This window comes from Macrotis lagotis, chromosome 2 (genome assembly GCF_037893015.1).
Source record: "Macrotis lagotis isolate mMagLag1 chromosome 2, bilby.v1.9.chrom.fasta, whole genome shotgun sequence".
Taxonomy (NCBI): Eukaryota; Metazoa; Chordata; class Mammalia; order Peramelemorphia; family Peramelidae; genus Macrotis; species Macrotis lagotis.
Genome location: NC_133659.1, coordinates 331,324,597 through 331,350,073, shown reverse-complemented (window position 1 = coordinate 331,350,073; position 25,477 = coordinate 331,324,597). Strand labels below are relative to the sequence as shown.

The window sequence follows — 25,477 nt, the reverse complement described above, 5'->3', positions numbered from 1 at the left end:
TCCACTGAGCTGCTCCCTTTGGAATGGGGGAGCAGCGGCATGGGAGCCTGCACTTTCCTCCCTGACCCAATTTCCCACTTGGCTGGGGAGTGGGGGGGGAGCTGCTGCTTCAGGTGCTTTGAACTACCAATGCCTATGGTGGAGGGGGAGGGCAGAGGCTGGAAATAGCCGGAAACCTGCCAGCGTCCTTTCCCCTGCCTTGCCCAGGCTGACTCAACCGGGGATGCCAGTCCTGAGGGACTGGGAGGAACTGGGAGGATTGAGAGGTTGAGAGAAGGCCCAGGGAGAGGAGGGAGGGAGGGAGAGGAAAGGGGCTGGAGGGAGGCAGGGAGGGAGGGGCAAGGAGAAGAGGAAGAAAAGGGGGAGGGGAGGGAGGGGAGGGCGGGGAGAGGAAAAGAGGGAGGGGGAGGGGAAGGCAAGGAAAGAGAAAGAAGGGGAAGAAGAGGGGAGAGCAGGGAGGGAGGGGGAGGAAAAAGGCAGGGAAAAGTGGGGGAGAGAGGAGGGAGGAGGGGAAAGTGGGGGAGAGAGGAGGGAGGAGGGGAAAGTGGGGGGAGAGGGAGAGGGGGAGGGGAAAGTGGGGGAGGGAGGGGGAGGGGAAAAGTGGGGGGAGGGAGGGGGGAGGGGAAAGTGGGGGAGGGAGGGGGAGGGGAAAAGTGGGGAGGGAGGGGGAGGGGAGGGGAAAAGTGGGGGGAGGGAGAGGGGGAGGGGAAGTGGGGGAGAGAGGGGGAGGGGAGGGGAAAAGTGGGGGAGGGGAAAGTGGGGGAGAGAGGGGGAGGGGAGGGGAAAAGTGGGGGGGAGAGGGAGGGGCAGGGGAAGGGAAGGAAAGAGAAAGAAGGGGAAGGAGAGGAGAGGGGAGAGCGGGGGGGGGGGGAGGCGGGCCGAGGGTTCAGGGGCAGAAGGGGGGGTTCTGGAGGGAGGGGAGGGGCAGGGCGAGGAGGGGGAGGGGCGGGGCCGGGCAGGGGGCGGGCCGCGGCCGCCGGCTCCGACTGGCTGCTCCGCGGGGGGGCGGGGCCGCCCGAACGCCTTTGTGTTCAAACCGCCCAATGAGCGCGCGGGGGCGGGGCCGGTCTCCAGGGGCGGCGGCTGGCGTTGACAGCGCAGAAGCGCGGCTCCGGCCAAGTGCGCGGACTCGCTCCCGCGCGGCCCGCGCTCCCCGCGCTCCCCGCAGCCGACGGACGCAGGCGCGGACGCGGACGCGGACGCCGGTGGGCGGGGTGGACGGAACCGTCTCCGCAGGTACCGGCCGGGCCCGGGCCCGCACCCCCCGGCCCGAAGCCCCGGCGGGCCCCCGCCCCCCGAGTGGTGCCGTTTGTCCCGGTAGAGGGAGAGCGGGGGCGGGGGGCGCGAGTCCATGCGTGTGAGCCTGTGTGTGTACAAGTGAGGTTCCATGTGTGAGGTTCCATGTGAGAGGAGGGACGCGTGTGCGTGGAGCGGGGCCCCCCGCGCCCCGGGCCGCCCGGGCCGGGGAGGCTCCTGGCAGCAGGTGCCCCCGCCCGCCAGGGTCCCCGCAGCCGCTTCTTTGGGGCCGGACTTGGCCGCACTCATCTTGGGGCGGGGGGTCATCCCCGGGCAGGGGAGGGGGCGCCGGCGCCCCGGCCGGACCCGGCCTGTGTGCCCTGGCAGCGTGTGCCCACGGGCCCGAGCCGGGAGGGTCCCCGGACTGGGGCCCGGGAGCCGGACCGGAGGTGGCCTCCAGGTGAACTTGGCCCGGCAGGGTGGGCAGCTGAGGTCTAAAGGGCGGGGGGCTCCTGGCTCGCCGCTTCCCAGGGGCCTGTGGGCTCCGAGACATTGTGGGCAAAGGCAGCCCCGTGGGAGGAGCAGGTTGGAGTGGGGGAGTCCGGGAGATGGGGGTCAGACGCCCGTCCGGCCCTGCCACCGACTCGCTGCCAGATGGCCCATGAGTCTCTATCTTTCTCAGCTTTATTTTTCCCCTCCAAAGTGAAAGCGGGGCCGGCCCTCGGTGAGGAGGGCGCCTTCTTGGGGCTGGGGGCCGGCCTGGGCCACCTAGCCCGGCCTGTGGCCCCGGGAAGCCTAGGAGGCGGGGCCAGGAAGGCAGATCTGCCTTTTCTGGAGACCTCTGTTCTGTGTTGTTCCAAACAGAGGGGCAGGATGCTGGGGCCGGGGTTAGAGGATGGGGGGGACGGGGGGGGGGGGGGGGGGCCTGTCCCTTTAACTGGAGAATTCAGAACACTCAAGAGCTTCTGCTCTCTGGTCATTGTCCCACCAGAGTTCTGGAAGGGAGGCGAAGCGGCAGGCTGGGCTCCTTGCCTGGTGACTTGGTGGGTACCCATACATTTTCAGGCCCCCCCAATGGTTGGTGTCAACAGCAGCTGGAGTACAAGATGGTACTGCTTTGTCTGAGGCCTCGGGCGAAAGACTCCACCCAGCACGGGGGAGGGGGCTGAGAACTGAGGCTGATGCCCGCGTGGGTGGGCATGAAAAGACTCCAGTGGGGCAGGGGGGAGGGCAGACTTAATCACCACCGAGGGGGCGGAACACAGAAAGGGGCACCAGGCCAGTTGTCTGCCTTGGCCCCCTCCAGCCAAGTGGGCAGGTGGACCAGATGAGCTTCCTTGGCCAAGGCGATGTGTGGCTTCTTGCTCTCCGGGAGAGGAACTCTGTGCCAGCCAAACCAGACCGTCTCCTTTTCACAACTTGCCTTAGGATCTGTCCCCTCCACCCATGCGAGGGTCCTGTCGACAAGAGTGGTCACAACCAGAACACAAGTTACAGCAGAAGTCACTGGCCAGAATTGGGGTTGGGTTCATAGAGACCATTCGGTAGCACAGACAGACTGGGGAACCCAGCTGAGATCCCCTGCAGCCTGTCTGGTCTCTGGAGAGCAAAGCTAATTGGGCTTCATTAGAAATCCCCCAGGAGCCACTGCAGGATGAGAAGGCCAAGGCCTGCCTCCAAGGCTCTTCCTGGAGAAGCTTACCCCTTGTCCATTTATTCATCTGGGAAATGAGTTTGATGATCCTTAATAGATAGCCATGCTGATCAAATCTACCCGGTGCTGTGTTACTCATGCAGTTGGGCATGGGGCCAGGGCGTTAACCTGGACAGACAGTGCTTTCGCATGTGACCTGTCCACCCAACACAACAGAACACAGTATTGGATACTACAGGGGGACATGGGAGAAAAGTTGGCCCCTTCCATCAAGGTTAGGCTCTATTGGGAGAAGGAAAATGTGTCTTCATGAAGCAACTTAAGAATAATCACGGGGTGGGGGGGGGGACAGCTAGGTGGCACAGTGAATAGAGCACCAGCCCTGGAGACAGGAGGACCTGAGTTCAAATGTGACCTCAGACACAGTAATTGCCTAGCTGTGTGAACTTGGGCAAGCCACTTAACCCCACTGCCTTATAAACAAATAAAATTTTTAAAGAATAATCACGAGGGTGTCAAAAGACCAGATTCCATCAAGACACGAAAGGGGAACACATGAATGGAGGCCAGGCCTCCCCAGGAAGTCACCACCAGGTTCCTTTGGAACTGTGGCTACAGACTGACTGAAAGGCAGGAAGAGATGCGTCGTGGACAGGCCTGAACCACAGCAGAGCCAGGCTTGAGTCTGGGGGCCATCAACAAGGGGTCTTGCAAAGGCTGATACCTCTTGACCCTAGCCCAGGTTCCCTGTTGGAGGAAAGTCTGGGGTGTTTTGTCTGTCCCCTTCAAGTTCATCCCCATCAGTGTCTTCTTGGGGGGGGGGGGGGTTCCAAAAAGAGTATCATCAGTCCATAAGCACTTATTAGGGTTCCTGTTTCTCCTTTTTTCCCTTCTTTCAGATATATTTCTAGAATTTTCTAGAGTGGATCGATATTGATTATGTCTCGACGTAGTCAGCGCTTGATGCGCTATTCTCAAAGCGACGAAGATGGAGGCAGCAGCAGTGGAGGAGGGAATGCCCTGATGGACAGCCAGAACTCAGTCTTCAAGGACAGTCCTGTCAGGTGAGCCATGCCGTGGAGTTGCCCACTGCCCAGGGCAGCCGTGGGCTTGGGCAGGTACCTCTGCCCCCACCTTTGGTAGAGAGCTCACTCTTTCCTGTAGCCAGCACCGGCTCTTCCCCTTCAACCACAACCTGGAGCATCACTGCCTTTACCCTGTGAGAACAGGAACTAGGGAGGGGCAACTTTGAGCATCTGAGAAGGCCGGAAACCCCGAGGCCTTTAGCTGGGCATGGAACAGCCCGGCCAGGGATCTCATCTACCAGGTGCCCCGGGGGGCAGCACAGGAGCCAGAAACAATATGTGAAGCCAAGTGGGTGGGGGCCTAGTGGTGAGGAGCAGATTTTCTCAGACCTCTTCATGCTCTTTGATCCTGCCTCCCAGTGATAAAAAGGAAGAGGAAATAGGAAAAGAACGCTTTGGAGACCATTTCTTTTCATGCTGAAAAATTTCCCTCTCTCTCCAGTCTGTCCCCCTCCTCATCTTACTCATCCTTCCTCTTTGTCACCCTCTCGGTAACCCCCAGGATTCTGAGGAAGAAATCCAGCAGTGTGAAACGTACCTCTCCAGCCCACCACCTGAGCTCTGCCTCCAAACCTCAAACCACCTACTACAGTGAATCTGTTGTCAGCGAATCCTATGTTAGGAGGCCCCGGGCCACCTCGATGGCCAAAAGCGCCCTTCTGGACAGCAATTCCTACTGCAGTGAGTGAGACAGCTCTGCCCTGGCTTCCCCCTGGTGGATTTTCTTGGCCTAGCCTGGGGAGGAGCAGAGAAGCTCCCCCGCCTTCTACAGATCGCTAGGAAGGCTGCATTCAGATCCAGACCTGAATTCATCCTTGTGCTCCTTCATCTGTAAGATAAGATTCAATCGGATTGGCTCATCTTTCCCAAAGTCCCTCGGCTTTCTCAGGGCCCTTCTGAGACAGAGGCCGCCTAGATTGGGACGTCCCCTGAGCTAAAAATGGCCTCTCCGGGTTTAAAGGTTCATCATATCTAAAATAAAAACCGTTCTTAGCCATACAGAAACAGGTGACAAGACCAGGTGGGTTGGTCTTTCTAGCCTCGACCCACCAAAAGACTGAGTTGTGGAAAGTTCTTCCAGGTCGCTGGCCTGAAGCAATTGGCTGCTCTGTGCAGGTGGGGACCCATTGGAGAGGAAACAGAAAGGCACAGGAGCTACTGAGAGCAGTCAGATTAATGGAAGAGGCAAGCGCAAGAAGACCATCTATGACATCCATGGATCCTCTTCAGGCTACTCCTCTGAGGATGACTATGCAGGTAGGTGGGCCCCCCAGCCTCAGGCACTCCCCCACTGCTCCCCGGGGGAGAAGAGGCTGCAGTCTAGCTCCAGAAGGGGCTTTTCAAGGGGGGGAGGGCTTGAGCCTCACAGAAGAAGAAGCACTTGAATTTCCTTCTCTGTGGATCCCCATTTCTTCCCTTCCCTGCAGGGCTCGCAGGGATGGGCCAGCCTGGTACGGCATTTGCTCTGAGGAATACTGCCTCCCAAATCTGTGCTGCTCTGTGGACAGCAATTACTTTTCCAGGTGAGTTCTGGGAGTGGGTTGACATGGCGGGTTTGCCCTTGTGGAGTAACTCTAGGTCAGTGGTAGGGAATGATCCCCCAGCACAGCCGGAGACTTCAGCAAGAAGCAGTTGCAGAGTAGGCAGGGACCGGGCTAGTTTTGGGGGGAGAGGGGGAAGTCTTTGAATCCCTGTGCTGGCACTCTTGCAGGTTGGCTCTTTGGTGTCTTCTACTGGTGGCTTGGCACCTCCTGGTACCGCCTGACCACCGCTGCCTCCCTACTGGATGTCTTTGTCTTGACCAGGTCAGTGGGGCCTTGCTAGGGCCTGTGCCCAATCAAAGAACCTGTACTCTGAAAGAGGTCCAAAATCCTGGAGATCAGTTTCCCACAGATTGGTCCTGGTTTTTCTTTTCTTCAGCTTGGATTGACATTTAGGAAAAGAAGCTTGTGACAGAGGGTCAGGTCAGGGTCAGGGAGGTGCTGGAACCAGGTCAAACCTGCTCATAAGAGTCAGCTACCAATCAGAGCTTGATTGTCTAGACTGAAAAAGATGGTGGAGAAAGAGGGTTGGATGTGCCTTCTCCTCACCCAGCCAGCACCCCTAGTCCCCATCCCTCTTGGCTCTTCAGGGAGGTCAGTTGGCTAGAAGATAGCTGGTCCTCGCCCCTCGGTAGTCCCTGCCTCTCATCTCAAGAACCTGGTGGCTTCCCCTTTGCTAATCTGAGAGTCCTGAGTTTCTAGGAACAATCCCTATTTGGGGCTTAGAATTGAGAATTTTTCTTCAGTCTTCTAGGGACCCAGGCCCTTCTTTTTTTTAATAGTTGGTTTTTTTTTTCAATTACATGTAGAGATAATTTTTGTAAAATTTTCTCCCTCCCCAAAACAGCAAGCAATCTGATCTAGATGTCCATGCCTGGTTATGTTAGCCATATTTCCATATTAGTCATGTTGTAAAAGAATCAGAACAAAAGGGAAAAACAAGAAAGAAAAAAAAAACATTTACAACTTTGAAAATAGGAAGCTTCAATCTTCATTCAGACTCCAGAGTTCTTGCTCTGGCTCTCCTCCGAGATTGTCTTTGATCATGGGCTGCTGAGAAAGCTAAGTTTATCACAGCTGATCATCCTGCAGTGTACAATGTTCTGGTTCCTCTCACTCTACTCAGAAGTAGGTCTTTTCTAAGGTCTGTCTGCTCAGCATTTCTTAGAGAACAGTAACAGCCCATCACATTCATATGCCACAACTTGTTCTGCCATTCCCCACTTGCTGGGCACCCCCTTATTTTCCAATTTTTTGTCATTATAAAAAGAGATGCTCTAAACTTTTTTCCCTTTCTTAAACTCTCTCTGAGATCCAGACCAGTGTAGTGATCTTTCTGGATCAGAGAGTATGGGCAGTTCCATTGCCATTTGGAGCCAAAGCCATTCCTGTAGTTTCTCTGTAGAGGCGCATGCCCATTCAAAGAGGTGCCTCCAGATCCTTGAGGCCAAGGGTGACCAGTCGACCTTAACAGGGCTCTCGCATGGCGGCTCTTCCAGGTCCAAATTTACAAGCACTGTAAAATTGGGTGAAAAGAAGACTAGCCAGTTCGTTAGCATAGTAACCTATTTCTGAGTGTAAGGAGACACATTCTGCCAACCTCTGAGGACATCCCGTCCCTTTCCATAATAACCTTACTGCATTTCATGAAGGCTGCGTTTTCTCTGTCCACCTTACCTCAAGGTCTGCCCCCAGCCCTACCCATATTGGCTGGCTCTGAGAGCCCACCCTTTTAGTTGATTCATTCCCCCATTCAGGGAGGGTCCCACAGGAGACTGGTGGGGAAGAGCCGGTGCTAACATCTCCTCCTTCATCCCAATGAAATCCAGACTGTTTTCCTTTCTGAAGAAGTTGCTCCTGTTTCTCTTGATGCTGTTTCTACTGACTTCACTGGCTTATGGTGAGCTTTGTTGGGTCCCCATGGCAACTAGGAAGGGTGAATGGGCAGGGATTTGGAGGTAAGACAGAGCTTTAAAGAGGAACCTTTAAGGAGGGAGATAGGATAAAAGCCCTGGGAAAAGCGGTCCAGGCCATGTTTAGGAAAGAAGTTTTCCTGTCTAAAATGTGAGTTATGTCCCATCTCCTTCTCTTCATTCAGTCCACAACCATTCTTGTGCAGACTCTTCACTGCATGGTTGGGGTGGCGGTCCCTCCTGCCTTGAGTGTGTCAGCTTCGTGGGGGTGATCACTGACAAGACACCTAAGGGTGGAGGATTGAGAGAGGAGGGAGGGAGTCCATCATCTGAGTAGGATAGAGCTCAGACTAGCTCTGGAGGGCTTTGCCACTTCTCGTTGATGAGAGCAGACAGGGTGGTCTTCCCTTGATGATCCCAGAAGGTAAGAAGCCATGATATCACACAGCCTGCACTATGAGAGCAAGCCAGACCTGGGAAGAGGAGGCTCCCTTGAGGCTATCGTCAGGTGATGGAGGCCCTGCCCAGGGACCAGGAGGCTGGATGTCCTCCATGTCCTCTCCTCAGCTTACACTTCCCTCATTTGTACATAAATGACTTTTGAGGGTTGGGAGAGAAGAAATCCTTTCCTGAAGGATCTACAGCCATAGCCTCTCATATCATGGGACCCTAACCCAAGGAAGCTGGTGGTCCAAGCTCATATAGACCTCTAGCCTCTACCTTCATTAACCTTTTTACCCCCTTTGTGCTAGGTGCATGGTATTTCTACCCCTATGGACTGCAGACCTTTCACCCTGCAGTGCTCTCCTTTGGGGCATCCAAGGACAGCAACAGGAGAGAGGAGGTGTGGGAATCGGGAGAGACTGCCCCATATGTGCAGGTGAGTGCCAGGAGCCAGCTCAACAGTCTAGGTCATTCTTGCAATCCCAATGTTACTTGGTCAGCTAGCATTTCTTAGGATGGCCAGCCTACTGTTTGTCCAACCCTGTTCTAACAAAGCGACCAACCCACGCACCTGAGGAGGGAGACCCAGATGGGAGAGGGAGAGGGAGGTGGCCAAGCTGGAGGGCTTCCCTGGCCTGGTGGGAGCTGCCAGATGTTGATCCTACTGGCACCATCCTGGAGACCCCAGGTTCTATTCTGTAGTACCATAAGGTATTGGAGGTGAGAGAAGCAAAATGAAGCATAAAAAGTGTTTTTTTCATTTTTTAATGAACAAAAATCCATTTTCTTTTCCTCCTGCCCATTTAAAAGCAAAACAAAACTGTGACAAACATGCTGCAAAGTCAAAAAACCCAGTCCCTCCTTGGCCATGTGTAAAAGGTGTCACCTTTTGCCTCTTGAGCTCCTCCCCTCTGTGTCAGATGTTTACTCATTTGCCAGAATACGAGTTTCAGAATTGTTTGTCTTGGTGGTCCTGCTCTTTTTTTCTCTGCATCAGTTCATACAGGTCTTCCTGGGTTTCTCTGAAAGCCATCTCTTCATTTCTTGGAGCCCACTAGGATTTTCTTCAATCTATACCCATCATCCATTCAACCTTCCCCAGTTGGGGGGTAATGCCTTGGTTTCCAGTTCTTTGTCACCTCGAAGAAAGTCACCATAAATACTCGTGTCCATATTCTTTGTTTCATCTCTTTGGGGAACAGGGCTCATAGCAGGCCAGAGGGTGGTCCAGCTGCGCATTGCTTTCTAGAAAGGCAGGGTAGTGTTGTTGGGTCCAATGCCTCATGACCTCATTTGGGATTCTCTTGGCACAGATACTAGAGCAGTTGACCATTTCCTTCTCCAATTCTGCAGATGAGAAAACACTGGCAAAAAGAGTGAAATGACTTAGCCAGGGTCACGCAGCTAGGAAGTGTCTGAAACCAGATTGACTTCAGAAAGAGGCAGCTTCCTGACTAGGCTGATGGCGCCACCTAGTGGCCCAGTAGAGCATTAATTTCCTCCAACAGGTCATTTCCCCTTTTTCTCCTCTCTGCCAACCTGGCAGGTATGAGGTAGAACCTTGGAATTAGCTTCATGAGCATTTCTCTATCAGCAATTTGGAGTATTTTTTTCACATAGTTACTGATTGCTTTTATTTATTCCAAAAAATTATTATTTCATATTCTTTGGCCATTTGTCTATTGGAGAATTGGCGCCCAGACATCTGATGGGGGGAAAAACCAGTAGGTCCTTTTCATCTGCCTTGCCTTCCTTCCCAAGGGGATAGGCGTCAGCTTTCCTTGTAAATAGATTGGCTCTTCGGGGCGGCTAGGTGGCGTAGTGGATAAAGCACAGGCCTTGGAGTCCAGAGTACCTGGGTTCAAATCCGGTCTCAGACACTTAATAATGACCTAGCTGTGTGGCCTTGGGCAAGCCACTTAACCCCATTTGCCTTGCAAAAACCTAAAAAAAAATCAAATAGATTGGCTCTATGTTCTGCCATTTTTACCTTTTTTTAAAATAAGAGCTTAATTTTGGTCACATGTCTTAAGTATTTTCATTACTGTCCTATTGTTGTTGCTGTTGTGCTTTGAAATAGTGACACTGCTGTTATCTACAGCTTCCTTCTGTCCCTTTCTGCCCCTCCCTCCCCTTACACAGCATGACACCGTACTTCTTATTCCTTTGGGTCCAGTTTTTTACTCTTGTCCAGTCCAATATCAGTAAGCACTGGCAAATTCCATTAGATATTCTGCTAGAGGGGCAGCTAAGTGTCACAGCGGATAGAGCATTGATCAACCCTGGAGTCAGGAGGACCTGAGTTCAAATTCGGCCTCAGACGCTTAATAATGACCTAGCTGTGTGACCTTAACTCCATTGCCTTGCAAAAACCTAAAAAAAAAAGATACTCTGCTAGAAGTCAAGTCAAAGTATTAAGAAAGGAAAAGCAAGAATGATTTTGTGGATTTTTTCCCCCAAAAAATGATTTTTTTTTCCCCCAGACCATTTTTTTTCAGTATTGATCCTCCCCTATGAGAGGGGAGAACATAGGAAATAAGAACCTATCAAACTCTCCTTTGTGTGATAACTGCTGTTCTTTCTCTTATGCATTTTTGGAGGAACACAGGAAGAGAGGGCACCTTGTTGTGGCAGGCCACCCACCATGCCCAGAATGCTCTCCTTCCATTACCGTTCTGAGCATCCCTACCTGGCCAGAGAAATGTGGCTCCAAATCTGGGCCCTTGTCTGCCCTGAGGAAGGTGACCTTCCACAGACTGTCCATCCACTCCTTGCACCCCCTGGGTCCTTGAGCTTGCTGGGTGAGGAATTTGAATAGACCTGCTCTCTGTCTATAAGCAGCCATGACTTTGTAATGTTGCCAGGTGACTATCTTCCAAGAGACCTGTCATTCTTCTTAGTGGTTATGGTCCAGGCCCTTCTTGCTATGACCAAGAGAGAAGACTATCAGTCCATACTATAATGAAGCCTTCATTTGGTAACTGTGTTTCAGTCTACAATCTCATCAAATTGTGTATCAGCACTGCTCATGGGCAACCAAATTAACGTACTGAAACACTTAGCTTGGAAGTGCAGAGTCCTGGGGGGAGTCAGGGTCAGAAAACCAGGGCTTTGCCCTTGCTGGCTTTGGGACCTTGGGCAATTCAATGCCAACCTCTCTTAAGACTCAGTCTTATCATTTCCCCCCCTTAAATTGAAGTCATACTTTCCTCCCACCAAAAAACCTTCCCTACTACTTTGTCACAAGGTGGGGTGAACCTGAAGAGAGCCCAGACCATCAGACAAAGCAAAACAGGAGGGCCATTTGCAGAGCATGTTGGCTGCCCACTAGAAGCTTGGCCATCATGTAATTTGGTTTTGGGAAGCAAATAAAATACCAAACAACTAGCCCTCTGTAAGCCATCTTCTGGAACCCAAAGAAGCTTTTAGATGACTTATCAAATAGCAACAAAAGACTTTTCAAGATTTAAAGTTAACCAGTTGGGGCAGCTAGGTGGCACAGTGGATAAAGCACCAGCCCTGGAGTCGGGAGTACCTGGGTTCAAATCCTGTCTCAGACACTTAATAATTACCTAGCTGTGTGGCCTTGGGCAAGCCACTTAACCCCATTTGCCTTGCAAAAACCTAAAAAAAAATAAAAAAATAAAGTTAACCAGTGATGAAGCCTGCTACCCACCTTCTGAGAGAGGCGATGGACACCAGAGACAGAATGAAGCTCTCCCTGCTGGACATAGGATCCGAATCTATTTTACTTGATTTCCCTTTGCTATAAGGATTTGCTACAAGGTTGATTTGTTTTGTCAGTTGAGGGAGGAGAAAATCAATGGAATGATCACTTACAGGCTGCCTTTGGAGGAGGCAAATCGGCCTTAAGAATTTGATTTCATCACATTTCTAAAGGCAACAAGAAATAGCATTTCCTGGTCATCCTCCCCAAAGTTATGTTCACAGGTCATCATTTGTTTGAAAGGGCAAAGAGAGTCTCTGAGGAACCTGACAAGACTCTTTTCTCCTTATGACTCCAATACCTGGCACAGCCTGTTACACTTGGTAGTTTATCAGTGCTTGTAGACTGGAATTGTACTAACCCCCCCCCAAAACAACATGCAAGGGAGGATGACAAAATTACTCTTTGTTTTAGTAAGGGAGATCCAAGACATAAGATAAATGATCAGCACCAGAAGACATCACAAAATAAGTGACCATCTGAATGGGACAAGAAATGCCTGGTTACAGCATCAGAAATCAGATCGGTGACTGGGCCCAAAAGAGGTCAAAATCAGCAAATTAGAAGGGAAAAGACGACACCGTTCAGCTCCTGTCCCTCCCATTCAGATGTGTTAACAACTCAGGAATGGACAAAACACTGACTCATAGCATCGTTTCCTAAGGATGTTTGACTGCTGCTCCAGAATACCACATTCCAATGAGAAGGCCAACAGGCCTGGAGGCTGCCTCTGTGAAGAGACCAATGGCTCTCTGCCAAGGCAAGAAGTCATGGCAGCCAAGGACAACAGCAGGTCCCAAGGACAGGCCACTGGCAGAAAAGAAGAGGGTGGAGCCTAAAGAAGACAAACAGTGGCCTCATGAAACTGCAAAAAGTAGGGACTTCAACCCTGATGTGAGGATAAAGGACCTCCCCCCTTCCAAGGCAGCCCCTTCTATTTTAACCTCCAATTAGTTCGATGAGAATAAAGACCAAGGGTTGCCTGTTTCCCTCCTTTCTATCCCCTCCATTGTATAACCTCTGAATGAGGTATCCAAAGGAGATAACTTTCCCCATTCTTTCTCTCCTTCCTCCTCCCTTCCAGGACATTTCTCTTCCCCACCCTTTTATTCTTTTGAAAGCATTATAACATAATAGACTCACACCCAGGCCACAATGTCTAATGAGACCCCTGGTGATCCTATTCTGAAAAGTTTACATGGATCTTTTTGCCACATGTAAACACTTTACCCTTGTTTCACATCTTATGCTTCACTTGGATTCTATGTTTGAATGTCAGATTTTTCTCTTCAACTTTGGACTTTTTCTCAGGAATGCTTGAAAGTTCTCAAATTCAATGTCCATATTTCCCTTTGGGAGTATGCTCAGTTTTGCTGGGTAATGTTGTCTTGGTTGTTCTGATCCTAGATTCTTGGGGGATAAACTCTTTATGCCATATAGCCTGGAAATTTTCAGGCAGCTTTAGATGAACAATGGACCTCCCACCTTGTAGCTCTCAGCTGGAATAGAATCAGCACCAGGTGCTTTGCCACTTGAAAGGAGTCTAATGGCTCAAAACCTTTTCTTCAGGTGAAACTTGAGCTAGTGACACTTTGACTTCAACTTGTGGCAAATGATTAATGACTTCTGTATTGATTGAGGTGTTCAGCCCATCTCTCTAGGATCATGTCTCTATCATTAATCAGTCTGGCTCCATCAGGACTGAGTAGTTGAGATGCACCATAGGTCTTTGACCCATAAATAACCTTCAGGGCATCATAAAAGTATTTTGGTTTGTTACTGTCTGCACAAAACTGAATTTCATCTGCCCTCTTACTGAGCCAAGAGTCCTGCATCTCTGTAAGCTTCACTTGGACTTGACATTTGATGGCATTAAATGCTGCCATCTTAGAAATGAACTATCCTTCTGGTAAACCCTGTGAAGTTGTCATTTTTCATTTAGCAGCTTCTGTATTTCCCCATCATTTTCATCAAGCCAGTCTTAGTATTTGTGAGTGCTCTGGCCCAGATGAGCAAATGCAGTGCTGTACACCTGATCTCCTTCTTTTCTGTTCTACTGTTGTCAACTGTGTGTGTTGGCTCAGTTTTCTCTCCAAGTTAGCAACAAACTGTTCCAGCTCAGAGAAGTTCTCTAATCTCTGGACATTAATTTCTTCTAGTAGTCATTTTGCCTTGGGGCTGCCACTTTGGCTAAATGTGAATATTTATCTTAGAATTCAAAGATGTCTGCATTGTTCATCTCTATAAAGGTAAAGGGAATAGATTACCCTGTGACAATCACAGGGGTGTTTCTCTTTTCATCGTTGCTGGTAAGATTGTTGCCAGAGTCGTCCTCAATAGGCTGGAAGTTGGTCACCTTCCTGAGAGCCAGTGTGCCTTCAGAAAGGGTCAGGGAACAGTCGATATGGGGTTTGCTGCGTGACAACTCCAGGGAAAATGCCAGAAACAGAATAGAGGTCTGTAGACAACATTTACAGATCTGAGCAAGGCCTTTGATACTGTCAGTCTGAGGGCTTATGGAAAATTAGGTCAAAATTTGGTTGCCCGGAGAAGTTCATCAGTATTGTCGATCAGTCTCATGATGACATGCGTGCCTGGGTTCTGGATAGCGGATGATGCTCTTAAGATTTCCTGGTCACCGGTGGAGTGAAACAAGGCTGTGTCCTTGCTCCCATACTTTAGCAAGATGTTTTCAGTCATGTCATCAAACACCTTCCCTGGGGATGAATGTGACCTCAAGGTCAGCTACCCCACTGATGGCAAATTCTTCAACTTGAAAAGGCTTTAAACTAAGACCAAAGTGGAGGGAGTGTTGGTCCAGGATCTTCTGTTTTCAGATGATGGTGCCCTCATCACGCCTCTGAAGCTGAGATGCAACAAAGAACGGATCGATTCTCTGCTGCTGGTGCTCATTTTGGTCTAACAATGAACAGGTAAATTGGCACTCCATCAGCCAGCGCCACACCATCCAGATGTGGAATCATCGATTACAGCAAATGGAGAAGTTTTGAGAACTGTTGACAAGTTCATTTACCTTGGCAGTGCCCTTTCCAAGGAGAGGTGCACACTGACAATGAGTTTGACACTTGCATTGCCAGAGCTAGCTCAGTATTTGGGAGGCTCTGAAAGAAAGTGTGGGAAAGAAGAGGTATTATAGATTGGATACCAAACTGAAGGTCCACAGCCTCATTGCTGTATGTCTGTAAAGCTAGTGCCAGGCCAAGTAACTGAATCACTTCCATTTAAATCCTCTTAGGAAGATTCTGAAGATTACCTGACAGAAGAAGATCCCAGACACTGAGGTACTTTCTCAGCTAAATTATCTAGCATTCCATTATTACAGAGAATGCAACTACAATGGGCTGGACACGTCGTTAGAATGCCAGACGGAGGCATGCCAAGAAGACTCTAATATGGAGAACTCCCATAGGGCAAGCGCTCACTAAGAGGTCAGAAGAAGCAACACCAAGACACCCTGAAGGTCTCATTGAAGAACTTTAGAACTGATAGTACAGCATGGGCAACCCTAGCACAGAATCACCCAGCATGGCATACCCTCATCATGAGGGGGGCTGTACTCCATGAGGAAGGCAGAATGGAAGCAACTCAAAAGAAACGTGACATCCATAAGTTTAGAGTACCCACTCCAGGTGTTTGCCTAGACTATGTGGGCCCAACCTGTGATAGGGCATTCCAAACTTGTATTGGTCTGATCAGTCACAGCTGGGCACACTGTCATTTGTCTCAAACATAGTGATGTCATTTTGGTCTTCCTCAATAACAAAGGACAAGAACCAACCAACCAATCCTAGATCCTTTGCATTCCAAAGTATCATATCCCAAGCCCTCCACCCCTTTAATGTGGAAGCTGCTAATTTTCATGTGTCCTGACAGTATTTGAATTATCTTTGTCTGCTTACAGAATTTCTCTGTGGGAGCTCTGGATTTAACTACCTCATGAGATTTCTTTTAGGAAGTGATTGTGGTATGCTTTCAAGTTCTACTTTGCCTTCTGGTTCTAAGATAACTGGGCATTTTTTCCTTTACAATTTCTTAAACTTGTTCTGTTTCTAGTCTTTAGGTAGTCCAGTTTCCTCTATCTATTTCTAGTTCATTGTTTTTCCTGAGATAGTTCACATTTTCTCAATTTTTTTAGCCTTTTGAATTTTATTTTTTCTCCTTTCATAAGGCTATATTAGCTTCTTTTTTGCTCAGTTTTAATTTGTGCCTTTTTTTAAACCAAAATATCTTCATCTTTCATAAACTGCTTAATTTTTTTCAAATTTTTTCCTCTTCCACTCTTATTTGGTTTTTAAAATAACTTTTTGCTTGTTTTTATCTTTCCATGGCTCTTCTAGGAATTCTTGTTGAGTTAGTGTCCAATCTACATGTTTTCTTTGCAATTTTCCTAAAATGTTTTCAAGTCATTATCTTCTGTCTTTCTGTCTTAAGCTTCCCTGTTATAGCTCTTTATGGTTAGGTTCATTTTCTTCTTTGCGAATTCTTGCCGCCTAGTTCTTGTCTATGAATGTTAATGTTAGTGTTGGGCTCTACTCACCTCTGGGCCTTCTCAGCCCATTCATTCATTCTTCCTTCTGGGGTCCTTCAACTTCCAGATGATGTGATCCAGACAGAGGTCTGTTCACTGCTCTCCAGTCTGAGCTATATAGGTTCCTGACCCAGATTTGGGTCTTGGCTTGGGTGTGGTTGAGCTTCAGTAAAGTGTTACTGGCCTCACTCACTGCAAATTCAGAAGAACTGAGTTCTCAACCCTCCTTGTGTCTGGGTCTTCTGTTCCAGTTATCCCACTACAGGCGTATGTGCAGGACAAAGGTCACCACTGATCACCCCCATCCTCTGGAGTATAGGCTCCACAGCTCTGATTACAGAATGTTTACCTTGGTCGGAGCTCAACTCAACTGTGACTCCTCCTCCTCCCAGCTGACCCCCCTTCCTGCTCCCAGTACTACTACTGGGTAGTAAGTACCAGGATCTCCTGCTTAGGGTTCAGCCCCCTTACCATCCTTGGGCACTGAAATGCTGCCATCATGCCTTTCTGCCTTGGGCTTTTTCTTGACTTTCCTGATCAGAATTTCTTGGAACATAGTCTGGCACGTTTTCTAGATGGCAATAGAGGAGATGGGCTGGGCTCAGCAAAAATGCTGACCCTCCCTCTGCCATCTTGGCTTTGGCCCCATGCAGCTTTGGAGAAGGTCTCTAACCTAACCTTTTGCTCTGGAAAACTCAGCAGGGATGGCTCCCAGTGCTTCTTGGCTATTTCTGCCTTCATCCCCCTCCCTAGTTCAAGCCCTCATCCCCCTCCTGGGTTACTGCAGCAGATCCCTATGGGGCCTTCCTGCCTCTAGTCTGCCCTTGACTCTAGTCCCAAAGCCCAGGGCAGACCCTGTGCCTGTGCTCCTCAGCCCACTCAGGGGTCCCCTCACCCCATCCTATCTGTCCAACTTTGGCCACACTGGGTATCCCTCTCCAACTCTGCTATCCCTTTCGACTTCCATACCCTCCAAGTTGATGCCCTTTCTTCCAATCCAGAGGTTCTTTATTAAACACCTGTTGTATTGTGTGCCAGGCCCTGACCTGGGGTGGGCAAAGCAGGACAAGGAACAAAGGAGTTCTTATGGGGAGGACCAAAACGAAATGCCAAACTGTGGATGGCATAAATGAAGTAAATCCATGCAAAGTCTATGGTACCTGCTGGGTGGAACATTCTGGTCTCCTCCGTTAGGGCAAAAGTTCCCTGCACCTGGAATCTGGCAGGGACTTAATAAATGCTGCTGTCATCTAAAGCCTAGTAGTCTTGTCCCTCCTCCTGAGAAGAGACTTGTCATCTTAGTGTATTTTCCTTCTCTCTCCCCAAGATTGAACAGCATGTCCTTTCAAAAGTGCATGCTCTGGAACAGCGCCTGGAGACTTTGGCTTCCGAATACTCTGTCCAGAGGCAGAAGGAAGCCACCGGCCTGGAGCACCTGGAACTAAAGGGGGGGGCCGGTGGCAGCGGCCTGAAGGACGAGATCCGCCAGGATATGGCCACTCACCTCCAGGTGAGAGAACTGGCTTCTTGAGGGGCCAATGTGGGACATGGGGGTCCTCTGGCCTCAACAGAGCCCGGAAAAGTCTTTGGGTCTCGTTGAACCCTGTCTTCTTTTCGGTGCCCCGCAGGAAGAGCTCGGCACCCTCAGGACAGAATATCAGCAAGGTTTGGATAACCTTCAGAAGACGATGATTCGTGCATCCCAGGTAATCTGGGAACCGGCCTGCTTCTTGAGGCTGGGGCGGGTTTGGGGGGAGCCAGCTTTTGGCTGACTTGGCATCCTAGAAATGTTGCTGTTAGGGGGTCTGGGACTTGTTTCTGGCCTTCTGGCCACCTCGGAGACTTGTCTGGGAGCATCTTAGATGCACAAAGACTCGGGGTCTCCCTGAGAGATGGCTGCTTACTAGCTGAGCTGCCTGAGGGCCCTGGAACCCCTCGACTGAAATCTGCATGTGGAGCTCCAGGACCTAACCCAAACCTCGGCCTTCTTCCTGCAGCTCCCCTCAGGACCCCTCCCATGTACCTGCAGGTAGACTAGAGAGAAAAGGGGGGAAGGAGAGGTGACCTCAGCTCTCTGGGGAGGGGCTCATGCCAAAGCCTGGCTGAGCCCAGGTCTTTGCCAGAGGTCTCCTCCTGGTGGGACGGTAGCAGAGGAGTTCGGACCCCAGGTCAAGCTTTCTGGAGCAGTCTCATTGTGTCCTCTTCTTCCTTGCAGGAGATGGAAAACTGGGTCAAGTCTGAAGGGCAGAGGTAAGACAAACCAAGAGAAGAGGGGAGGGGGGTTCAAATTGTTGCTTGGTTTGTCCATAGGATAGATAAGAGGAGGGAACTGAGGACCAAGAGGGAAATGGCCTGCACAGGGTCACGTAGGGAGGAAATGTCAACGAAGACTCACACCCAGGTCTGGCTGAGCCTGTTCTGGGCTCCACTTGACTTCATCCAGCAGTTAACCTTGGCCTTTGTCACCGACTAGGTTGGCCCAAGAAGCCTTCCAGGAAAGTCGACTCAAGGACCTCGGTTCCCTGGAGGCCCAGCTGACCGGACTGAGGCAGGAGCTGGCGTCCATGAGCCAGAGACAAGCCATGGTGGCAGAGCAAGTGGACCTTTGGCCGCAGAAAATGGAGGCCCTGCACAAAGATGTGAGTCTGTGTCCTCGGGTTGGGGGCCCACTCCCCAGGCTTGGCCACCGTGCCCCTCACTCCTAGCCAGGTGCTGCCCTGGGGGTGCCTGCCCAGGGAGTCCCGACTCTGTAAGGGAGGTTCCTCATCTGTAAATGGGATGTGATCAGCCCCTGAGGGTGAAAGGTGACCTCAATGCAATCACTTGGCCAGCTCACTCTGGCCCAGGCAGGCCCTCTGCCTTCCTCACCTCCAGTATGGCTTGGGCCTTGGCTGAGCGCTCTCCTTGGGTTCTAGATGGAGTCACAACTCCCAAACTGGATCAGAAAGTTCCTGCTACAAGAAAAGGACATTTGGGTCCAGTTCCTTCAGCGAGAGGATGTGCAGACCCATATACGCAGCCTGGAGCACAGTATCCTCTCACACATGACAGAGGTGCAGGGCAAGTCTGCCAAGGAAGCTGCTGCCAGCCTGCGGATGACCCTTCGCAGGGAAGGAATGACTGGGGTGACGGAGGAGGTGAGGCCAGCCTGGGGGCTGGGACCCTGACCAGGGCAGGAGCGGGAGGAAGAGGAGAGTCCGGGGCGGCAGGGCCCCTCCACACCCCGGGCATCCCAGACCCGCCAGTCCCTCCCCAGGCATCTCAGACCCACCAGTCCTTCCCCTTCTTAGGAAGTACAGCAGATTGTGCAGCAGGCCCTGAAGCGCTACAGTGAGGACCGCATCGGGCTAGTGGACTTTGCCCTCGAGTCGTCAGGTAGGCTCTGATGGGTTCCAGGGCCACTGGGGAGCTGATGCCCTTGTCCTGCCCGCCCCAAAGGCTGCGCCCACACTCTGCCATCTCCCTGTCCCTCCTCCAGGAGGCAGTGTCATCAACACCCGCTGCTCAGAGAGCTACATCACCAAGACGGCCCTGCTCAGTCTGTTTGGCATCCCCCTGTGGTACTACACCCAGTCCCCGAGGGTCATTATCCAGGTAGGGCTCACCTGCCACCTTTCCCCTCCCCCTGGGGGCTGGCCACAGTGGGCAGCAAAAATGGAGGGGCCACACTCAGGACCTCTGACCTATCTCGCCTTCTTCCCACAGCCCAATGTCTATCCCGGCAACTGCTGGGCCTTCGAAGGCGCTCAGGGCTCCGCCGTGATCCGCCTGTCCACCCACATCGTCCTCTCTGCTGTCACCCTGGAGCATATCCCCAAAGCCTTATCCCCTGTCGAAAACATCCCCAGTGCCCCCAAGGACTTCGCCATCTTGGTAAGGGTCTACACCTGGCTGCGCTCCCTTCTAGAAGGATCAAGAGCAGCAGCCTTGTGATGGGAGAAAGGGAAGGAATGGGGAGGGCGGACACCAGGGCTGGACCCTGACTCCACTCAGAGGGGCCAGGAAAGGACCATAAGAAGGGCCAAGACTTGAGGGCTGCGCCAGAGCGAACCAGGGAGGATTTGGGAAAAGATGGCACCAGAGAAGGGGAAAATGCTGGGGCTGGGGGGTGCCTGAGGCTCTAAATCCTGGGAAAGATGCATCAATGCAGGCGCCCCCGGTGAAGGGTTTGTCCTGAGCCATTCAGCACCTTGGGGGGGGGGGGGGCGGAAGGACAAACCCCAGAGGAAGGAAGCATCACTGTGGCCTTTGTTTTCTCCCTTCGACTCTCTCCTCCACCTCCCAAGAGCTCGGTCTTCCTTCCACGCCCCTCCCCTCCACGCCTTGGTCCATCCATCCCTTCCCTTTGCTTTTCCCTCTCTGCAGGGACTAGATGAGAATCCCTTGTCGGAGGGGGTGCTCCTCGGGATGTTCACCTACCAGCGGGATGGGGAACCCATTCAGACCTTCCACTTTGAGGTATGGCGGGCAGACCTGTGCCCCAAAGGGAGGGAGAAGATGGCTCCTTGGGCCAGTCAGGGGGAACCCGAGGGACCCAAGGGGGGCCTTCCTGACCCTGTGCTCTCCTCTGCCCACAGCCCAACAGCAATCACACATACCACGTGATAGAGCTCAGGATCTTGAGCAACTGGGGCCACCCCGAGTACACCTGCATCTACCGCTTCCGTGCCCACGGGGTACCAGCCTTTTAGCCCCCTCCCCCTTCAGCCTTAATTTCACCCCCCACAGCAAGTATCCCCTCCCCCTTCTCATCCTACCCCCTTGCTTAATGTCAGAGAGTTTGGGAGCTCCCCCCGCAAGAGAGGACTGGTTCCCTCGGCCCCTCCAGCTGAGCTGGGGGGCTTCTATACCCCCATCCTCTGGAATCGTTGATGGATATAGAACTCTGTATTCTGAACTCTGTATTCTGTGTTGGGGAGCAGCCGCGTGACAGCCAACCGCCAAACACGGCCTTGGCCTACCTCGCCCCAAGGCAGGCATGCTATTGAGGCTGCGACAAAATGGGCGTGTGCCATGGACATGCCCCAGACGTGCCCCAGCAAGTAGCAGAGAGCCCCTGTATGGGGTATCTTCACCAGAGGCTGTCAAGAATGCACCTAGGACTGGACATAATTCCCTTGGGTCTGTTTCTGTTTCACCCAGGCCAGCAGCCTCAATTTGGGGGCACTTGTGCCCCTAGGACCACCCGTGGTGACCCCCAAGGGGAAGGGTGGTTCAGCCAGAGCTAGAAGGTCTCTTCTGCCTTTCGGTGTTGCATTTGGAGAGAGAGGAATTAATGAGTTTGATGATGCTGAAAGGGAGGTGGGCACGGCAGGAAGCCTGAGGAGGCTGCCCCCTCCCCCCAGTGGGACCCAACATGCCCCAAGGGCCTCTGCAGGGAACCGGGGCCTCAGAGGCCTCACCTGGCTCTTATCTGGGCGCTGATTCTGGTCCTTTCTCACTTAGTTAGCACAGGGATAAGTGTTAAGTTCACCGGGATAGGGGTGGGGGAGGGGGGAGCTTATTTGCGTTAAGTCTAGATGGGGAGGGGGAGGGTAAAGTCTTCGGCCCTGCGGGCCCGTTTTATTATGTATATAGGATATATAATTTATATTTATATATAGATATATTCCATGTTTCTTTTTTATCATAAAGAGAAACTAAGGGCTTTATCCATTCCTGGCAGCCTCCCCTGGGGGCCCCCCATTGGGAAGGGGCTATTGAACACTGCCCTCACCAGAGGCATTGCCATCCTTTCTGCAAGGGTTGACACCACGGGCCTGGTTCTCAAAGCCGGCTGGGCGCCTAGTCCTGGGGAGGCTTCAGGGACCAGCAGCAGTCGGTGCGGGGCTGAAGCCAAGCTGCCCCTCTTCCCAGCCTGCTCCCTCTGCTTGTGTCCCCTCCCCAGGAAGCCCTGGATAGGAACCTACAGATGGGGTCTAGCTCTGCCCCATCACAAAGGCTACACTGTTTAATTACTTAGTTTTATTTTTAAATCTACAGATTCTAATTTATGCCTATGCAAAAACAATAAAGTTTTCTTTTGGATCTTTGGTTCCTTCATGTCTGCCCGTCACCCAAAGGTTGCTTGAGGCCACCTCAGAGTAGTGGGGACAAGGGGCTGGTGGTGGGTGTAACTTGACTTGCATTCTGCTGAGGGAGGCCTGAGGGGGTGCCGGGGTGAGGGAGGGGACCAGAGAACCACCCCAAGGCAAAGCCAGAATGGACAGGGCCCTTGGGGTGTTGGCTTCCTGATGCCGGAGAAGCAGCTGGGGAGGAATTGTGAACAGAGGAAGAGCCTGGCAGACGGAAGCTAACGGAGCATGCCCAGTGCTGGGGCCCACCATGTCACGACCACAGAGACCCCAGAGAAAATGGCAGCGGGAGGGACGGACCGAGGCCTGAGGAACTCCTCGGACAGAAAAACCCTCAGGAGAACCCTATCTAGGGGGGCACCAAGAAGACACTGGTAGCCCAAGCTCCCCCCAATAACCCTGGCAAGGTTCCAAGCCAAAAGCTCTGCAGCCTGGCTGGAAAGATTGCTTCTGCCCCCCCAGACAAGCGCATCTAGCGTCCAAGGAGAATGAGGCGAGGTTACATGAGAGCGTGAGGGAAGGAAAATGGCCTCTGCTCTTCTCGCCATCTTGCTAAAGGTCATGGACATTTGGGTTCAGAATCTGGGGAGAGCCCCGGGTGACTTCGAGGTACTGTATGAAAGTTTTCAATTGCGTCCCACTCGTTGCCAATTTTGCCTTCTCCAGCTCATTTACAGATGAGGCCACTGAGGCGAACAGGGTAAAGCTAGGAAGTGCCTGAGGCTGGATTTGAACTCGGGTCTTGTGCTCTAAGGGGTGCTATGGCACAGCCTAGCTGCCCAACCTTGAGATACCCCATCACACTTATTTGCAACCCCTTCAGCTGACCCAGGAAAATGGTAGGAACTAGTGCAGAGTACAGGAGCAGAAGCAGAACTATAGAGGAAGACCGTAGACTCTGGAATTCTGATCGAGGCATTGATCGACCAAGCCTGGCCTGGAGCGGACTCCATGTAGGAGCAGAAATGCACTCTGGGATATCGCCGACGAACTGCACGTTTATTAAAGATGGGGGGAAAAACTGAAATTTGTTTACTGAAAAAAAGACTCTTAATCTGAAGGGAATGGCTGGGGGGAGGGGAGTCCAGTAGCTGTCATGTGAAAGGAAGGGGGCAGAACCGGAACCTAACTGGGGTTTCACAGTGCAGCCCTGGCTGGAAGGCTCTGCTCGCTTCTGCCTGCCCCTCAAAGCTGCCGTGAGGCCTCTGCAGTCTGAAGGCTCCCTCCCATGTGTGATCCCAACCCCCAAGTTTGGTTTGAGGCTTTGGACTTGTGCTGTCTCGAGATCCGCCACTTCTCCGGGGGCCTGCTCCATCCTTCAGAGCAAGTGTGCTCCCCAACCTGGGCCTAGCTGCCACCTAGCAGCCCCCAGCCAGGTAAACCGTGCAAGGAAGGAATCCCCTCAGAACGAGGGCCATGTCCTTGGCACTCACCAGTGAAGGACAAACAGCCTGCTAGGGCAGCCCCTTCCACTTTGGGAAGCTGGTCGTTGAGAAATCTGCCGACCTCAAGCTAAAATCTCCCTCGTGGCATCTCCCATCCGCTGCTGCTGGCTCTCTCCTCGTGGGTCAGGCAGGACAAGTGAATTCCCCCTTCCACACCAGGACGTTTTCAAATACTAGCTAGCATTTATCAAGCCCCTATTGTGTGCCAGGCACTTTGATGGGCTCTTTACATCTCATTGAATCCTCATAACGCTACAAGGTAAGTATTATCCCCATTTTTCAGATGAGGTAAAGTGACTTGCCCAGGACCACACAGCTAAGAAGTATCTGAGGCTGGATTTGCTCCCAGGCTCAGTGCTATAGCAACCCTGCCCTCTGAAAATAATTCCTATGATGGTCTGTCTCCCCTCTTCTCCAGGACCTTCCACCAGTCCTCATGAGACCCTTCATTCCGCTCACCCTTCTCTGACTGCACCTTGCATGTTCATTTCTTTCCCAAAAGGTGATGCTCAGGCCTGAACATTGCCCTTTAGCCGTGGTCTGACCAGGATGAAGAAGCACCACCATCTAGGGGACCTGTAGGCCTCTAAATGCCCCTGGCTTGGCAGTAGGAAGGCACTGGACATTCTAGCCACCATATTTCACTAGTGACTGTCACAGACCCTACTATCCCCTAAAACCCCGACACCCCTTTAACAGAAGTTCGGTCTCCCCAACTCTTTTTTAACTCATGTTGAGAACTCTGCATTTCCCTCCATGGAATATTATCATTTTGGTAGAGTCGGTCCTACCATCCTCCATCTGACCTCTCCACACCCGACGCCCAGCTCTGGCAGCCGCACATTTGGACAAACCTGCCTCCTGGGGCTTTGCTGAAGTCCCTGATAAAAATTGGTACGAGCCACGGGGAAAAGGAGAGATCCCTGGCGCAATTAGGACAATTCCCCAGAGACTTCCTGCTGAGTTGGCATCTGCTGTCTTCAGATTGTGCAATTTACCATTAACCATTTCCAAATCCAACCGCCTCAAAGATTTTGCTAAAATCCGAGTGCACCTTGCACATTTCTCCGGCCTGAGTCAAGACTGGCTGCTCATCAGCCCCCGGATCTGAGATCTCAACAGCACGGGTGAGAAGGGCATCTTTTTATCACCTGCAGTTCTGCCATCCTGTCAAGGAAGCAAACTGCTTCAGTGGCCTGAAGGGGCAAATCACTCAGAATCTGGTTAAACAGTTGTCCCACTGAGGTTGAAAACGGCTTTCTTCACGGGGCAGTTCCCACCTGCTCCGTGAATCCACCGCCCGATACAAAGCCCTGCACAGGAAGCCAAGCTCAGGCTTCTCGGATGAGTCACTTGACCACAGTGTCTGGATGAGGTAGCCCTCCCAAAGCCCAAAGGGAGTACAAACATGACTTCAGACCCTTTGGCATCGGCTGGAGCTCATCCTGAGCCCAAGTGCATGCGAATCAATGGAAGTGCAAGAGAGAACACCAATAGGTGACCTTTCTTCTAACTACGGGGGCGGGGGGGGGGGGGAGTTTAAGAAGGAAAACAAGCTAATCTAGGTCCTACAATTCTCTAAAAGTCATCCAGCGGATCCAGTTGGCCATTCTGGTCCTCTAAGGCAGATGGCCTGCTGTGGGGCACCCTCAATTAGCAAGCATGCCCTGGATGAAGATCCAGACCAGGAGACTGAGGAAGAGAGCCAGGTAGGTACAGAGGATCAGAGGACCCTGGTGTCAGCGCTTATCCTCCTTCCTTCCTCCATTTGACTTCACTTGATCTCATCAGCTTCTTTATTGAAAAGCA

At 51.9% G+C, this 25,477-nt stretch overlaps 1 protein-coding gene across 5 annotated transcripts; it reads left to right on the top strand.

Moving 5' to 3' along the window:
• The first annotated feature begins 1,074 nt into the window (after positions 1 to 1,074).
• Positions 1,075 to 22,176, top strand: SUN2 (Sad1 and UNC84 domain containing 2). 5 transcript variants are annotated; one of them, XM_074226950.1, is made up of 18 exons: positions 1,075 to 1,236; positions 3,790 to 3,954; positions 4,478 to 4,656; positions 5,092 to 5,232; positions 5,403 to 5,498; positions 5,687 to 5,780; positions 7,274 to 7,416; positions 8,182 to 8,309; positions 17,477 to 17,659; positions 17,778 to 17,855; positions 18,365 to 18,399; positions 18,623 to 18,788; positions 19,065 to 19,286; positions 19,440 to 19,524; positions 19,628 to 19,743; positions 19,855 to 20,022; positions 20,515 to 20,607; positions 20,727 to 22,176. In XM_074226950.1, the coding sequence occupies exons 2-18, from the start codon at positions 3,830 to 3,832 to the stop codon at positions 20,838 to 20,840; spliced, it is 2,166 nt and encodes a 721-aa protein (XP_074083051.1). In that variant the 5' UTR covers positions 1,075 to 1,236; positions 3,790 to 3,829; the 3' UTR covers positions 20,841 to 22,176. The 5 variants fall into 5 exon arrangements, with proteins under 5 accessions (XP_074083051.1, XP_074083055.1, XP_074083054.1 ...); XM_074226954.1 differs by having other exon boundaries at positions 1,076 to 1,236; positions 7,346 to 7,416; XM_074226953.1 differs by lacking the exon at positions 1,075 to 1,236 and adding an exon at positions 1,258 to 1,377.
• The last annotated feature ends 3,301 nt before the right edge of the window (positions 22,177 to 25,477 follow it).